Raw genomic sequence first — 16,792 nt, forward strand, 5'->3', positions numbered from 1 at the left:
CTTAGTTTCTGACAAGCATGGTATTTTCTTATCACCAGCAACAGTTATAATTCATTCCATATCAAAAGACACATAACATTTGGAAGTCAGTACTAAGCAAGCTCTTTGTTATTTTTTTGTTATATGCCATGCAGTGAAGATAAAAAGTTAACAATACTCATATTTACCAACAAATGGTCATACAATCATACTGACAACATGGAAAAAAGTTAAATTAACATTTCTATGGATCCCTGGATGATAAGAGGGTGAACTGAAGACATGTAGCATCTTGCCGTCTCCATGTAGCTTTTTTTATTTAACACATCAAACTTCAGAGGAAATACACAAATCCAGGATTTTCAGCTGTGATTTAGAGCACAGGTGGATCACATTGTCTGCTACCAGCCTAAAAAATAAATACTCTTGTGAAATAAAACATTATCCCTGTTGGAAGAAGAGTATAAGTGCTATTGTACACAGCAAATGACAGACATGGAATGAGTGTGGCTTTGTTTAAGCCATCATCATCATCATCATCATCATCATCATCATCATCATCATCATCATCATCAGGAATCACAAAGGATCAAATACTGTGTCCTTTCAGTACCGACACGTTCATACAGATGATGTGACAAAATTCTGACTATGACTATTGGTACTTTTAGGAGCATATTTAACATTTTGAGAACTGATCATTACTACTGTAGATATGATGACCAAGCAGGGAGCTGCATTTATTGTTTATCTCACTTCACTTGATTAGACTGACATTCTTTCTGTGATTCTGCCACTAACTATAGTTTATCATTGTATTAATATATAATATGTACAATCCACAGTCATATCTGGCTACATAAATGGTTGTGTTTATATAGTGATTTCAACAAAAGCTCTTTAAAATGTACTCACACACATGGCAGCGAGTTACCAAGCAGGGTTCTGGCCTGACCATCAATTTGGGGTTCAGTGTCTTGCCCAAGGACACCGAGGAGCTGGGGATCGAACCGCCAACCCTAAGATAAGTGGACGACCCTCTCTAGCTCCTGAGCCCCATGAAATACATAGATATACTGAGTGTGTGTGGGACCTACTGGTACAGGGGTGCCTCTCTCTGAGGGGGGGATCATGTCAGTAGTCAGGGCCTGTGGAGGGTCGATGCCTTTGCTGACTTTCTGCTGGATGAGATACATGGCGAGGGCAAACTGCTCCCTGGTCAACTTGCCTATCTGCCTTGTGTCTGCCAGAGCCCTGCAGGGAAGAGTAGACATTCAACAGACTTACATTGGGTTAACTCAATTATACTGAGCAGACCGACCACACTGTTGAGCAACAATCAAAAAATCAGTTGAATTAGGCAAGGCATTTTTAGACAGTGATTTATCTCCTTGAGAAATCATTAGACTTTTCCACAACAAATGCAAGAAAAGAAAATATACATGCAGACATTTGTGGCTGAAATATGTTGCAAACCAAAAGTTTAATAGTCAACTATTGTTTACTTTTATTTGAATAAATATCCTGTAAATCAATAAAACAAATAAGGACTGCTCTATCCCAACATGTTTTGGTCTGACTTCTTTGTATTTCACTGATAAAAAATGAACAATCTTGACAGTATATACGGGAAAACTGAGATGGAAGGAATTACTTTTTGGTTTAAAAAAGAAAGGTTTGGCTTAGGATAAATGACAGCTGTCATAAAATTATCTCTTTTTTTGTGAAGCCCCTTTCTGACTGTCTGGTAGATCTAATGGTACCACTTTCTAATAAGGCACCCATTATAACCAACAGCTTCATCAATAGCTAAATAATTATTTGCTCTGTTTTAAGCCAGGGTTGCCAGGTTGTGAAAATCCTCTTGATTGATGGACCAAATGACCACTTACTTTTTGGAAATGGCTGCAGGGGATTTGCTAGAAATCTGTTCTCATTATTGGTTTATAACTGAACAGTGATTTAATAATTAATAACCCATTAAAAAAGCCATTAGGTATAACTTATAAAGATTGACTTATTAGAAAGTAGTACCAAGCCCATAATAAGCCAAGCCAGTAATAATTGAAACATGAGTGGGAGTCTGTCTGGGTCCCTACCATATATGGGCTAGGATGTTCTGAGAAAGTCCAGAGTGCATGAAGATCTCCTTTACTTCATGTCCGCTGACAAAACCGTCCAGATCAGCATCAGTCTTCAAAAAGATGTCGTCATAGCGACCACGGTCTGACACTGGGACCACCCAGTTCAATGAATGCTGTAAAGGAGATGGAGGAGATGCTTACTGTACAATGCCTATAGAAAGTCATCATACCTTTTGAAAATCTTTACCTTTTGTCACATTACACCCTGGAAACTAAAATAAATCTAACTTTTTTGAGCTGCATGTACACATTATAACCCTCATCATCAAAGCAAAAAATAATGTAAAAATAAATCTGGACACTTATTAAAAATGAATTATGAATACCTGGTTTGGATAAGTGATCAGCTCCCTTAGAGTATACCGTTAAAAACTTTCTCAGGTGCAAATCAGATCAAACACCAGGCTAACTGCCCCCTACCGGACATCCATTCAAGTGATTTTGACTTCAGAATCAAACTAGCTGTTTCTTGAGGATTCCACTACTAGTAGTGCATGGTTTTGCAAAGAATTCACCATGGTTGGAAAAGTGCTTTCAAAAGGCCTCTGGGATAAAGTTGTAGGAAGGCACAAGTTAGGTGAAGGCTACAAAAATAATTTGAAGGCTTTAGCTATCCCTCTGTACTGTTCAGAGCATCATTAAGCAGTGGAAAGCGTATGGCACCACCAACACCTTGCCTAGATCAGGCCGTCCGTCCAAACTGGATGACCGAACCACGAGGACATTGATCAGAGAAGCTACCAAGAGGCCGAAGGCAACTTTGAAGGACTTACAAGTCTTTATGGCTGGGACTGGTCGGTCTGTGCATGTGCCGATAATCTTGCAAGCTTTACACAAAGCTGGCCTGTATGCCAGTGTGGCAAGGAAGAAGCCTTTTCTGAAAAGGTGCCACACTCAGTCCCGTTTGTTCTATGCACACCTGGAAGACTCTGTTGCCATGTTGAAAAAGGTTTGATGGTAAGGTAAGATTTAACTTTTTGGACTTAACTCCAAGCGCTATGTTTGGCAAAAGCCGAACGCAGCACACCATCCAAAACACACCTACTGTGAAGCATGGTGGTGGCAACATCCTGTTGTGGGGATGTTTCTCTTCAGCAGGGACTGGGCACTTGGTCACTTGGTGAGGACTGAAGAGAAAATGCATGCTGCCAAGTTCACTCACATTTTTTAGGAAAACCTGCGTCCTTCTGCTAGACAGCTGAAGATGGGCAGGTCATTTACCTTCCAACACGACAACGATCCTAAACAAACCGCCAAAAGAACAACGCAGTAGCTTAAGGATAGGAAGGTGAATGTCCTTGAGTGGCCAAGTCAGAACCCTGACTTAAATCCGATAGAACATCTGTGGATGGACTTGAAGAGAGCAGTCCATTGCCGCTCACCACGGAATTTGACTGAACTTGAACAATTCTGCAAGGAAGAATGGATAAATATTCCCCAATCTAGGTATGCAATGCAAAGCTCCAAATAGATTGATGGCTGTAATTGCAGCAAAAGCTGGCTCTACGAAGTCTTAAATCAGGGGACTGATGACTTTTCCAACCCTGTTTTTCTAGTTTTTCATTTTTTATTAACTTTCAGAACTGTCAACTTTATTTACATTTGTAAATAAAGCTGATGGGTTTTGATTTCATAAATAAAATAACTATTTCAAAGGGGTATGATGACTTTCTATAGGCACTGTATGTTGTAACTCTGAGTCTGTGACTCAAAACTAGTCTTGAATAAAAACAATTTGATGCTAGTGTTCTACATATATGTTTTCATTATACAGAAATCTATTCCGGTACGAGGCAGTTTGATTTAGTATTCTACATCTGTTATTTCAAGTACATAAAAGTATCTATTTGGACTAAGTTTTGGCAGACAACCAATATTAAAGGATTCAGATTGATTGATCCTAGATCTAAATAATAACAAATAAAGGATAAAAAAAATTGTATTTTATTTTATATAACAAATACTGAACCAAAACATTAATTAAAAGACATTAGAAGGGTTTAACAATGTTTTTGCTCCAGTGTGATTCTATTCTATTTATGGATTATTGTGTGTTTACTGATTAAGGTGTGTGTAGTATACATGCATATTAGTGTAGTGTATATAGTGTGTATTACCTGTCCAGACTTGAGTGTGTGTTTGGGCGATAGGCTGCCAGTGCTGTTGAGTGAGTTCATGCTGCCGTGGGAGGGTGTGGAGCGTAACGAGTCTTTTGGTGGCGGAGGGCTGGAGGGTAGTCCAGGAACAGAGCCAGCCACTGAGCCCAGACTCTTCTTCCTCTTAGACGGAGGGATGAGGGCAGAAGGGAGGAGAGCAGGAACAGGCTCCTTCTCCAGGGCCCGGTACACCAGGTGCATGGCCTAGAGGAGCACATCCTGCTGTTAATGCATACTTACTAGCTGCATATATAGCTTGTATAAAACTAAGTCCCAAACCTGTTATTTTCCACCAGTTCAGACACAAGTTCTATTATTGAGTACTGAGACAGATCTAATATTTATTTTAATTGTATTTTTTTTTATTGTTTCCTGTTCTCAAATATATTTCCTGATGTAAATACTTTGACATCAGTGTTGTATCATGGAGTCATTGGGTGTTTCGGGTCCTGCAACAGACCCCATCGAGGTTGATCAGGCCTTGGCCTGCGTCTAAGTGGCATTCTATTGGACCCACTGGTCACTCCTTTTCAGCCAGAGCCATCTAGACGTGTTCTCCTCTGCCTCCTCCCGAGTCTAGCCCTGCTCCCACGAAGGACCTTGTACTTCAGCCGAGCATCTGCATTTTGTACAGCCTGTGCCACGCACCACTTTCTACCATCCTCATCGATCCCTGCATCGGCCACTTTGGTGTCCCTCGCTCCGCTGAACTGCAGGTGTTCTTGTGCCTACGCCATGATGAGATCCTCACTGACAAAGGAGCCTGAGCTGGTTGGCGTTCCCATACAGCCCAATGCTCCTCAGGTTGCGCTGCAAGCCCAGATATCTGCAGAGATAGCAGCTCACCTTCGGGGACTTTGTAAATGAGCAGGGGCCAGAAGATTCTTGGGAGGATCCTGTGCTGGTAGACCCAGATGCAAAATCATGCACGCCCACGACAACCTTCTCTAACCCTGGAGGATCCACCTGGCTCCTTGTTGTTACTGTGATGTCATGCATGAAGGGTCTGATGGGTGGTTGCCTTGCTCCGGACTTGCTGAACAAGCCCCAGCACTCCATTTCTGCTGACTTGACCAGCATGTTCTTTGCCAGCGCGGAGAGGGTCCCCGACATGGTGCACCCTGTGATTTTCCCCACTTCCCAGTTACAATTTATTTATATTTTGCTTCTAGGAGAGACACTGTGAATCTCACTGTGTCTCATTTTGATGCAAAGATTTGTACATTAGCAGGAACATAGCACAACGTGGAAGTAAAAGTGGTGCTCTATTTATTTAAATTTGAAATGTTGTCCCTAAAAATCAATGAATAATTGTGGTATATAATAATGATCTCAAAACTGATCAAAAATAATAGTGATTATTAACAGACCACCTTTCAGGCTGTTATGGGGGCAAAGGAGGGGTCTTATACAGTATTATAATGTCTCACACTCACCACTGCAAATTCATCTTTGTCCAGATGGCCATCTTTATCTATGTCACTCAGGTCCCAAACCTAACAACAACAATTAAACATGACAAAGTCATTCAGCATAATTAAAGGAATACCTAATGTATTACAGATTTTATTTCATTATAATAAATCCACTTTGGAAAAAAAGCATGTGGGGAAACAGAACACATTTAAATTCAGGCTTAGTATTTAATCTTCAATCACGAACCGAAAAGCCTATTTTAAGTCAATACCTTCCCAAGGACATCCAGAGGTAGCTTGGAGTTGATTAGGACTGGTTTGACCTTGTCTCCTGACAGCAGGCCATTGACTGGGGCCAAACTCTCAAAAATCCCATCAAATGTATTCTTCTCCTCGGGCTACAAAGAAAAACACACACACTAGTTATCTAAAAAGCCTGATCTGTAAATGTGAAACTGACTTAACTTCACTTTGTCTTCTGATTAAATAGAGAGCTCAACCTTATTCACAATCTGTATGGTTTACTAAACTGCAATATTAAAATGTTAAATTCTATGGCCTCATTAAAGTCAAAGCTCCATTAAATGTCTATGCCCCATGTTTGGAAGAAAATGTTGAAGTTCAGACTGGCCAACACTATAGACCAGGGCTATTCAACTATATTGTTCAGGGGGCATTTTGAGAATACTAAGGGCCCGGGGGCCGGATATTTCCCAGAGCTATTATTCTCCAGGGAGAATCATAGTGATATTTGTGTTTCGGTAAAACAGCGCCCTTGCCAGTGCATCGTAACCGTTCAGGCAGAGAGTGGTACTGCAGCACGGGAGACGCCGAGAGCCATTCAAATCAAAATGATACACATGTTGCAGATTACATCAACTGCTAAAAGGTTCACTGACTGACTGACAGACAGACACAGGAGTGAAAAATACACTGTAAATATATCAAAAGTTATGGATGTAACTACGGTTCTATAAATCCTGGAAGATCGCCAGAGGCAGTGCTCAACACTGAATATCTTTAGTCTCACACATGAGCAGGTTGAGTATTTATATTAGCAAAGTCACGTGTGACCTCAGATGACCCTGGTCATGTATACGTTATAAGAGATTATTCAATCATTTACATTTTTGTATAATTAATATACAGAACAAGCTTTTAGATTATGCATTTATAAGGGCATGGGGAATAAAGATGAACAGAGACACCGACTGTGTGGTAACCTTTCATGTCAATACACACGAAGCAGATGAAAGATTTTTTGCACCGCAATGACAGCAGAGGCATCTCAAGCACTCATAACTCTCTTTATTCTTTCTTCTTTCGGCTCTGCTAACATTAGCTGCTGTAGCTTTGTATCTCTCTATCCCTCTTGTGCTCTCAACTGCTTGGTGCGTTTCATGTTTAGCTATTGCTCTGCCTCCTTTAGTGATAATGATACATGTATTAAATGTAGTTTATATGCAGGGTTGGAGGAGAGTTTTAGAGGGATAGAAGCGCGGCTCCGCACCATGTAAAGTCAGTGGTTAGCAACTATAGCTGTTAGCAACTATAGCTGTTAGCAAGCCCTCTGTAGCCGGTGCGGGCCCACCAGTGGTATCTCCTGTTAGCTGTCCCCCGGCGGGGCCCGAGCAGCCGGAAGACTGGGTGACTGTCTGAAAGTAGTGTAAGCAGAAGACCGCTTCTCCTCACTCAGCGACACACCCGCTGAGAAGCCAACTCTGGTTATCGTTAGCTCTATTCTGAGATACGTGAGGTTTGAGACACCAGCGACAATAGTCACGTACATTCCTGGGCCAGAGCGGGCGACAAAGAAGCACATTTAAAACTGCTAAGGCTAAACGTAAATACAGTAAGATAATTAATCACGTTGGCGGTAATGACACCTCATTGCGTCGATCGGAGTTCACTAAAATGAACGTGGAGTCTGTGCAAAGACAATGTCAGACTCCATAGTTTTCTATAGTCTCCTGCAAAATAGTCCCCTAGCCAACTATAGACCGATATCTCATCTTCCCTCTCTCTCTCTCTAGGATCCTTGAGAAAGATCGTAAAACAGTTACAATAACAATAGTTAATTTGAGGTTTTTCAATCTGGACAGGTGAAAGTTACCAATGACCTTCTATTGACATCAGACAAAGGACTTGTCTCTGTTCTTGTCTTGTTAGACCTCATTGCTGGTTTCGACACTGTTGATTAGAACATTCTACTACAGAGACTGGAACATTATATTGGCATAAAAGGAACCGCACCAAATTGGTTTAAGTTTATCTGAGCGATCTCAGTTTGTGCGTGTTGACGATGGTAAATGGACAGCATTCATTTAGCGCTTTTACAATCTTTGCAATCACTCAAAGCACTTTACAAAACATGTCAGCATTCACCCATTCACACAGATTCATACGGAGTCAGAGGCTCCATACAAGGTGCACATCAGCTCGTCGGTAGGGATAACCATTCACACACAGCGTCGGCCATCGGGAGCAATTTGGGGTTTAGTATCTTGCCCAAGGACACTTCGACATGCTGACTGCGGGGTTTGAGGATCGAACCACCAACCCTCCGACCACTCTACCTCCTGACCCACAACCGCCCGATAAATCCTCCATTGCAAGTCAGTCATGGAGTCCCGCAAGGTTCCTATTCTATTCACCTTATATATGCTTCCTTTAGGCAATATTATAAGGAACCACTCCATAAACATTCATTGTTGCAGATGATACCCAATTACATCTCTCAATTAAACCAGATGAAACCAATACATTAGCTAAACTTCAAGCATACCTTAAGAACATAAAAACTTTGATGTCCTGCAACTTTTTGATGTTAAACACTTATTATACTTGGCTCCAAAAGCCTCCGAAACGCACGTTCTAATGACGTAGTAAGTCTGGATGGCATTAATTTGGCCTCCAGAACCACCGTAAGGAATCTCAGCTTTATCTTTGATCAGGATTTGTCCTTTAACTCCCACATAAAACAGATTTCAATTACTGACTTCTTTCATCTACATAACATTGCAAAAATAAGGCACATCCTGTCCATGCATTTGTTACTTCAAGGCTGGATTACTGCAACTCATTATCAAAATAAGTGTCCCAAAAAGATCCCTTAAGACTCTTCAGTTGATCCAAAATGCTGCTGCACATGTATTGACAAGAACTAGGAAACAAGAGTATATCACTCCTGATAATGCATGGTTCACATCAGATCTCTCTGATTTACTTCACGAGCGCAATGTGGCATGGTCAAAAGCCAGGAGTACAGGTCTTGGGTCGGATTGGCTGCTCTTCAGGCAGCTGCGAAATGCATGCACTGTTAAAATCAGAAAAGCCAAATCTGATTATTTCCCAACTGAAACCACAAATAACTTAAATAATCCCCTTAAATTCTGGAAAACTATTAAATCAATAGCTGGAAATAAAAATGTGATAGAGCTTCCACCTTGTATTGTCAAAGACTCTCTTCAAATCTCTGACAAGGCAGAAATGCTTGGTTGTTTTAATGAACATTTTATTGCCTCTGGTTCCTTGTTTGAATACCTCAAGGAGCCCCTGCTCGCTCTGAAGGTCGTGTCTGGCCGGGTCAAACCTTTACTTTTAATCCAGTAACAGTCTCAGAGGTGCATAAAGCCCTTAAAAGTTTAGACACAAGAAAATCAGCAGGTCCGGATAACCTGCAGCCATACTTTTTAAAGTTAGCAGCTGACTTCCTCGCCTCGCCCCTGGCCTATCTTTTCAATCTATCCCTGGAGACAAACGAAATTCCCCTTATTTGGAAATCTGCTTTTGTTCTCCCACTGTTGAAAGGGGGTGAACCCACTCTCCTAAAAAATTACAGACCCACCTCCAAATTGTCTGTCTTAAATAAAGTGCTGGAATCATTGGTAAGTCAACAACTAAAGGACTATTTAACGACTAATAATATTTTATCTGACCTTCAATCTGGTTTTACGAAAAAACACAGCACTACAACGGCCGCCTTAAAAGTAGTAAATGATTTTATAAATTTCTTAGACAACAGAGAACATTGTGCAGCACTTTTATTGACTTATCCAAGGCTTTTGATACAGTAGATCATGCCTTATTGTCACAAAGACTCTACAGTATAGGTCTCTCAGATCAAGCTGTCTGTTGGTTTGAAAACTATTTATTGGGCAGATCACAGTGTGTGCGGGCAGAAGGTATAACTTCTAGTTCTCTTAATGTATCCAAGGGTGTACCACAGGGATGGTTGTAGGACCATTGTTATTTATCATTTATATAAATAATCTTAATCACAATGTTTTAAATGCAAATTTCCATTTTTATGCTGATGACACAGTAATTTACTGCTCTGCGTCCTCCCCAAATCAGGCTATTTGTCAGCTCCAGACTGCTTTTAACATTGTACAATGTAATTTGTGTGATTTGAAACTTGTTTTAAATGCTGGAAAGACGAAGCTCATGATGATCTCGAAAGCAAAAACCAAACACCTCCCTCCTATCACCACTTCACAGGGTTCTGAGATTGAATCTGTATCTCAGTTCAAATATCTTGGCATTATCATTGACGATTCTCTTTCTTTTAAACCTCACATTTTAGAACTTTTGAAAAAATTAAGAATAAAATTAGGTTTTTATTTTAGAAACAAGTCCTGTTTTTCTTTCGAGGCCAGAAAGAGATTAGTCTCTGCAACGTTTCTGTCTATGCTGGACTATGGAGATGTTGTTTATATGAATGCATCGTCTCAGTGCCTCAGCTCTCTGGATACCGTCTACCACGGGCACTGAGATTCATAACAAACCTCAAAACCCTGACGCACCACTGCACCTTATATGCTCGTGTTGGATGGTCTTCCCTGACCACCCGTAGTCTGAAACACTGGCACATCCTTATTAGTAAAAATATTCTGGGTACTCTTCCACAATACCTAAGGATCTACATTAGTAGGAAATGTAGTGGACCATATCTGCTTCGCTCCGAGGACTTGTTTCTTTTAACTGTCCCAAAAGTCCGTACAGAACTTGGGAAAAGGGCTTTTAGTTACGCTGCCTCCGGCTGCCTGGAACCAGCTGCAGAATGAGCTGAAACTCAGAGAGCTGGTCTCTCTGAACAGACTTAAAGCAACTCTTAAAGACATTGAAGCAGACCGCTGTGTGTAAATGTTTTAATTAATGTTGTGATTGTTTTCTTTTGTCTGTAACTGTGCTGCTGCCTATCTTGGCCAGGACACTCTTGAAAAAGAGATTTTTAATCTCAATGAGGCCATATCCTGGTTAAATAAAGGTTATTAATTAATTAATTAATTAATTAATTAATTAATTAGCTGCTCTGTTCTGGCTCCCAGTAAAATCCAGAATAGAATTTAAAATATTTTACATTGTTTAAATAGCCTAATGTGCATTCACATCTTACCATTCAATATCAGTATTATTAATTTAGTTAATCCATCCAACATCCATATTAGACAAGAGAAACTGCTCTATGTTGCAAAACTTTGTCAATTAAAACATAAAAATATACATTTATGGGATATATACATCAGGGGACGTTACTGGTGCGACAGTCTTACAGTGGCATACCACTTTCAAGCGGCACCTGCTATAAGGAAATGGTATGTGCCGGTGGAACACGAGGGGCATACTACTCTAGGCATTGGCCCCTGAACCATAGCAGCATACCATCAGCAACTATTCGATCTCGAACTGTTCCTGTAGCATGCGCTCCTCCTGCACCAGCAGCACGGCTGCTCCTCACAGAGAGGAGAGGAGACGCACTGTGAATGACTTAAAGATTGCTCGCTCTCGCGGTGTTCTAATCCGTCAAAAATGACGGACGGACTTCAGCTTTTTCCATCATTCATTAAAAAAAACGTCAATGACTATTTGGTTAATGAGACCTCTGCTATCAACACATCTATAATGACAGCTTTATTCTACAGTGTGTGTGTTTGTGTGTGTGCATTTCAACACACCCTGACAGCCCAGTGTAATTCACTGGAGGCAGAAGCTGTGCTGTTAAGAGATGGACTGCTGGTGTCCTTCTGAAATCAGACGAACAAAGATGGTTGTCATAGAAATGTCACATGATCACTCGTTGGATTAAACCCACAGATTCTCTCATATTGAGCTTTTGATACAAGGTTTTATAAAATAACGTGAAAATGACAAATGGTTTATTTACATAATGAATGATGAGTATAATGAATTTAAAGTGTTTTAAAAATGTCCGTAGGTTTGATGTCAACTATATATATAATGCCAATATTCTGATCAAAAACAAACCTGTTGTAGCTTGTTTTTATAGAAAGAATACATGGATCTTAGTTTAGTGAGGAAGTCATACTTACAAACTTGGGGGGAGGGATTGTGAGGCTGAGGCTGGAAAGACAGACTTCCTGACCACACTGAGCACAGGCCACCAGCCGCAGAGCTACATAAAACCCCTGAGAGAGAAAACACACAGTATTATCCATCAAATCTTTCTTATTCTTTATCTGAGATAACACACACTGATGTAGCACCCCAAACACATACAACTCTTGTTATGGATCATTACTATTATTCAGAAATTTAAAAAAGAAAATATAGGAAAAATATAGAACACGACTTAAATATGATTACAAATTAGATCATTCTCTATCTTTGCCTGCAGCGATTAATGTTTGCTGTTTTCCAAATGTTTTTATTTGAACTAGCATTAGGGAGCATTATTACAACTGTGGTCATCTGATGAAATAGAGATATCGAGATTAAGTTTAACTTTTTTTGTGATTACGTTTTTTTGTGTGATTTTCTCTTTTCTCTTTGAAATAAATTCAGCACATCATCAACGACGGGATAGAGAAGTCTTCTGTTCCCTACCTGTTTGTCCAGATAGCCTTTGCATTCGGGATCGGCCAAATCCCAAATCTTAAAACACAAGACACAAACACGCACTATTAATGACAGTGAAATATAATCCTGTGACCCTGTGTTAATCTTTTATACTATCTATTTTTACATGGTAATGAAAAAAAATGTTTTTGATATAATCAAAACGCCTCGATTTTCTCTTCCTGTAAAACATAAAATGTGTAGCAAGATGGCGCTGTGGATGGCTGCCGTGTCTCCAGCTCATCTCCAACTCTGCATTTTTAGTGCTTCACTTTGTTTGTTTGAGAACCACCCAAGCGAGCCCTATCATTCAATATGATAGAGAACAACTTCTGCATATCAGAACGTTGGTGGACAGCAATCTTCCACCACAACCGGCAAAAAATGAAGAATATCCATAGCTACCTGCTGCTGCTTTACCTGGAGAGTGCAGGAGAAAAATGGAGAGGGGGTCCCGGGCCAAAGTTCTCAGACTGAGGAAACTGAGGCCTGATCACCGACAACGAGACTGGGAACAGAGAGGTGGTCAGAGCCCTGGCATCTTCGTGCCAGGACAACAAACTCCTTCACAACATCAGCAAACCTAAGGAGCTGATTGTGGATAATAGGAAGCAACAGGGAAGGGGACACGCCCCCATCACAATCTAACCCTAACAGTGGAGAGAGAGTCAGCAGCTTCAGGTTCCTCTGGGTTCAAATCAGTGAGGACCTGACCTGGACTCATCACACCAGCAAGACACCGGCTCTTCATGGACTTCAGGACACTCTGCAACTTCTATAGGTGCACCATCGAGAGCATTATTTTGTTGAGTTGCCTCATTTTTCTGAGTGAATTTAGGTTCCCTCTGGATAGCAGTGATGCAGTGCATGTCGCTGGGACCCAGTATCTTCACTCAAGCTTAGAACTGAGCCCGCTATGGTAAAGTCGGAAGAGGACGTCTCAGAGGGTTAATAACTTTTGAAGTCCTGTTACTGGACTACAAGCCATTAGACAACAATCCCTACACTGGAAGTCTATCTGTGCTGTAGCTAAATTTAAGGAAGTGATTCCATCGGCATTTAATTCAATACCCGGTCTCAATATCATTATAACAGAGGACTCCAATGCTAACTTTAGTCCCTCCCAAATTAATCATCTTGTTGATAGCGCTGCAGCCTCACTGTGAATAACACTCGACTCTGTCGCTCCTCTAAAGAAGAAGATCATAAAACTAAAATGCTAGCTCCATGGCTTAACCCCCAAAACCCGCAAATTAAAGCAAAGTTGAGAAAAAAGAAAAGAAAATGGCGTTCAACCAAGCTGGAAGAATCTTGTTTAGTCTGGCTAAAAAGCCTTAAAACACATAGGAAAGCTCTTCATTATGCCAGAGCAGCACATTATGAAAGCCAGATGAAACCAATCAATTGGCTAAACTTCAAGCATGCCTTCAGGACATAAAAACCTGGATGACTTGCAACTTTTTGATGTTAAACACAGTGAAGTTATTGTGCTAATAGCTCCGAAACACATTATCTAAAGATATCGTTACTCTCAATGGCATTACCCTGGCTTCCAGCACCACCGTAAGGCATCTCTGCGTTATCTTAACTCCCACATAAAACTAGATTCAAGTACTGCCTTCTTTCATCTACGTAGCATTTAAAAATTGGCACCTCCTGTCTCAAAACGATGCAGAAAAACTATTCCTGGTAAAATAAAGGAGGAATTACCGCCTTGCAGGTGTAGAGAGAAGCCGATGGAATGGTCTACAATATCTAATTCAGCAGCGTTAAAAGATAAAGATAGAAGCTAAAGCCCACAGATCAAAGTGTAAAAGTCAACCACAATGTCTTCAAATTAAATTAAGATGCAACACTGTTGGGGTAGCTCTTTATTCCTTATACATTCAGCATATAGTCAGTATACATTCAGTAGCTAGCGCAGCATAGAAGTGCTAGTGTTAGTTTTTGATATGCTGTACACTAATGTTAGCTCCATATGTTTTTACGTAGAAACATAACATTTTAGAAACCATCTAACCTTTCCGGGTATTGAGCATCACTACATCAATACACCCAGTACAAGATCCTCCTCATGACCTACAAAGCCTCCATAAGCTGGCCCCCTCCTACCTGACTGATCTCCTCCACAGACACACCCCCTCCGGACCAAGCTCAGATCACAGGACAGGACCTTCTCCATCGCTGCTCCCACCCTCTGGAACTCTCTGCCTCAAACCCTCAGAGACTCCTCCTCCCTCTCCAGATTCAAATCATCACTTAAGACTCACCTGTTCAACACGGCCTTCAACCACTGACCGTCTCTTCTGCTTATCCTCCCCTTTTGTTCGTTTATATATTTATTTTAGTGTTAAGATAATTTTCAAGGTAAGTTTGGCACTGTACACTGTAATATTACAGTTCCACCACAATACCCTGTACATTGGTGCCAGTAAGTACTGTGCATACATCATATATAGTATTTGTCTATTATATTATTCATATATATATATCTCAAATGACATTTGTGGTTATATACAAGGATAATAGATTGTAACTGTTTAGCAAGAGCTATGGAAGATATTGCCTAGTCAGGATTTAAGCAGTGGTTCTCAACCTTTTTGGGCCCCTATCCATTATTCAGGTCCCTTACCTCCCCCATCAAATAAAATGTAAGCTAATTGTTTCCCCTGAATTCAATGTTGATTATTATTCTGTTTGTATTATTATTCTTAGTATTTATTATTATATTACATATTGATTATATACATTTTGTATTTAAATTATTATATAATTGTTCTTATATTAGGCTGCTATATTATGTTATTATAAAAACTCAAATTCTCAAAACTTTAATAATAATAATAATAATAATAACAATAATTAATAATTAACAATATGTTGTTGAAGTTATATTTTCAGGATTTTCATGCTTATGAAGAGAAGTGCAGATTGTAAAAGGGGGAGAGAGAGGGAACAAAATACAGCAAATGCCACAGGTCAGAATGGAACTAGTAGCCGCTGTGGGCAAGGACTAAGCCTTTGTATATGGGACTAGTGTGCTACCGGTTGAGCTACCGGGACGCCCTGTTGTTGTTGTTTTTACCTTCAATTGCCCTAATACACCATGTACACAGGGAGCAAACAAAGACATGTAAATAGACATTTTATTCAGGAGTGTTAAACAAATGCAATGGTAAGAAGTTTGAGATTCAAACTTTAATGGTGTCAAAGACTATAGCCAATCAGAAACGGGTCAGACATTCAAACTTTAATTGGTGTTAAATACAGCAACCTCAGAAATGCAAAAAATTTGCACTCTTAAGTGTTCAACGGAAAACGAGTATGATGGCGGCGCTGTTTTTTTTTTTTTCAAGCAGACTTTATCGCTCAGCAAAATACAGGTCTAAAAACTCCAAAGTTGCCTGAACACTGGTCAGATCAATTCAGAATTTGGTTTATTGGCTCTCTCTTTTTTTAAATCTTAGATTTAACAACATAGCAGAGCCTATAAAACAAACGCCCCCAAAAACACCAAACTCCCTTTCAATATATTATCTGAAAGCCCCCTGAGGGGTGCTACCGCCCCCGTTGAGATACCCTGATTTAAAGCTTCTGCTGTTGTAGTACTTTTTAAAACTTATTTAACATCCTGATTTATATTGCCAGTCCAGAGATAAACCAGCAACCTATATCTCACAAACTCATATTAAGAATGTAAGAGCAAACAGGTGCAAAGTGTTGATATGTGTAGTAGTTTTATCACTGATGTTCCTTAGCTCGAGATATTGGAGAAAAAATATTCATAGAAGACTAGATATTTTATCACAAAATAAAGTGGAACAGCATTACACATTTAGACTAGTTGAACAAATTTATGGCATTGATGAGGAGGAATTCTAAGTTGCAAAAGCTATTTATATATATATATATATATATATTATAATATATATATATATATATATATATATATACTATTGTAGGAGTATCTCTTTAAAAAAAACACATGTAACACATTTACCAAACAAATTTGATCATAACTGATGAAAGTTAAACTAGTGTATAATAGTAGTAGTAGTAGTGTAGTAGTAGTAGTAGTAGTAGTAGTATAGTCAGTTGTAAAGCCCACTGAGACAGATGTGGTAATTTGTGGTATTGGGCTATAATTACATTTGATTTAGTAGTATTAGTCTTGTATGAAAAATGCTGTTCTCTACTATTCTGAGAGAGTAGAGAGTCAATATGTCAGTAGTAGAAGTCT

The 16,792-nt window shown here is 39.8% G+C and overlaps 1 protein-coding gene across 1 annotated transcript in view; it reads right to left on the minus strand.

Annotated features, from left to right (window-relative positions):
- LOC115006911 (epidermal growth factor receptor substrate 15-like 1) overlaps window positions 1-16,792 on the minus strand; it is a 68,838-nt gene that overhangs the window by 37,219 nt on the left and 14,827 nt on the right. Inside the window, exons 2-9 of the mRNA XM_029429537.1 lie at window positions 12,541-12,588; window positions 12,027-12,122; window positions 11,652-11,720; window positions 5,967-6,092; window positions 5,716-5,775; window positions 4,241-4,483; window positions 2,079-2,236; window positions 1,077-1,233 (exon numbers count right to left, since the gene is read on the minus strand). Coding sequence (XP_029285397.1) covers window positions 1,077-1,233; window positions 2,079-2,236; window positions 4,241-4,483; window positions 5,716-5,775; window positions 5,967-6,092; window positions 11,652-11,720; window positions 12,027-12,122; window positions 12,541-12,588 — 957 coding nt within the window. The remainder of the gene's footprint in view (window positions 1-1,076; window positions 1,234-2,078; window positions 2,237-4,240; window positions 4,484-5,715; window positions 5,776-5,966; window positions 6,093-11,651; window positions 11,721-12,026; window positions 12,123-12,540; window positions 12,589-16,792) is intronic.

This window comes from Cottoperca gobio, chromosome 4, assembly GCF_900634415.1.
Source record: "Cottoperca gobio chromosome 4, fCotGob3.1, whole genome shotgun sequence".
In the NCBI taxonomy this organism is placed as follows: Eukaryota; Metazoa; Chordata; class Actinopteri; order Perciformes; family Bovichtidae; genus Cottoperca; species Cottoperca gobio.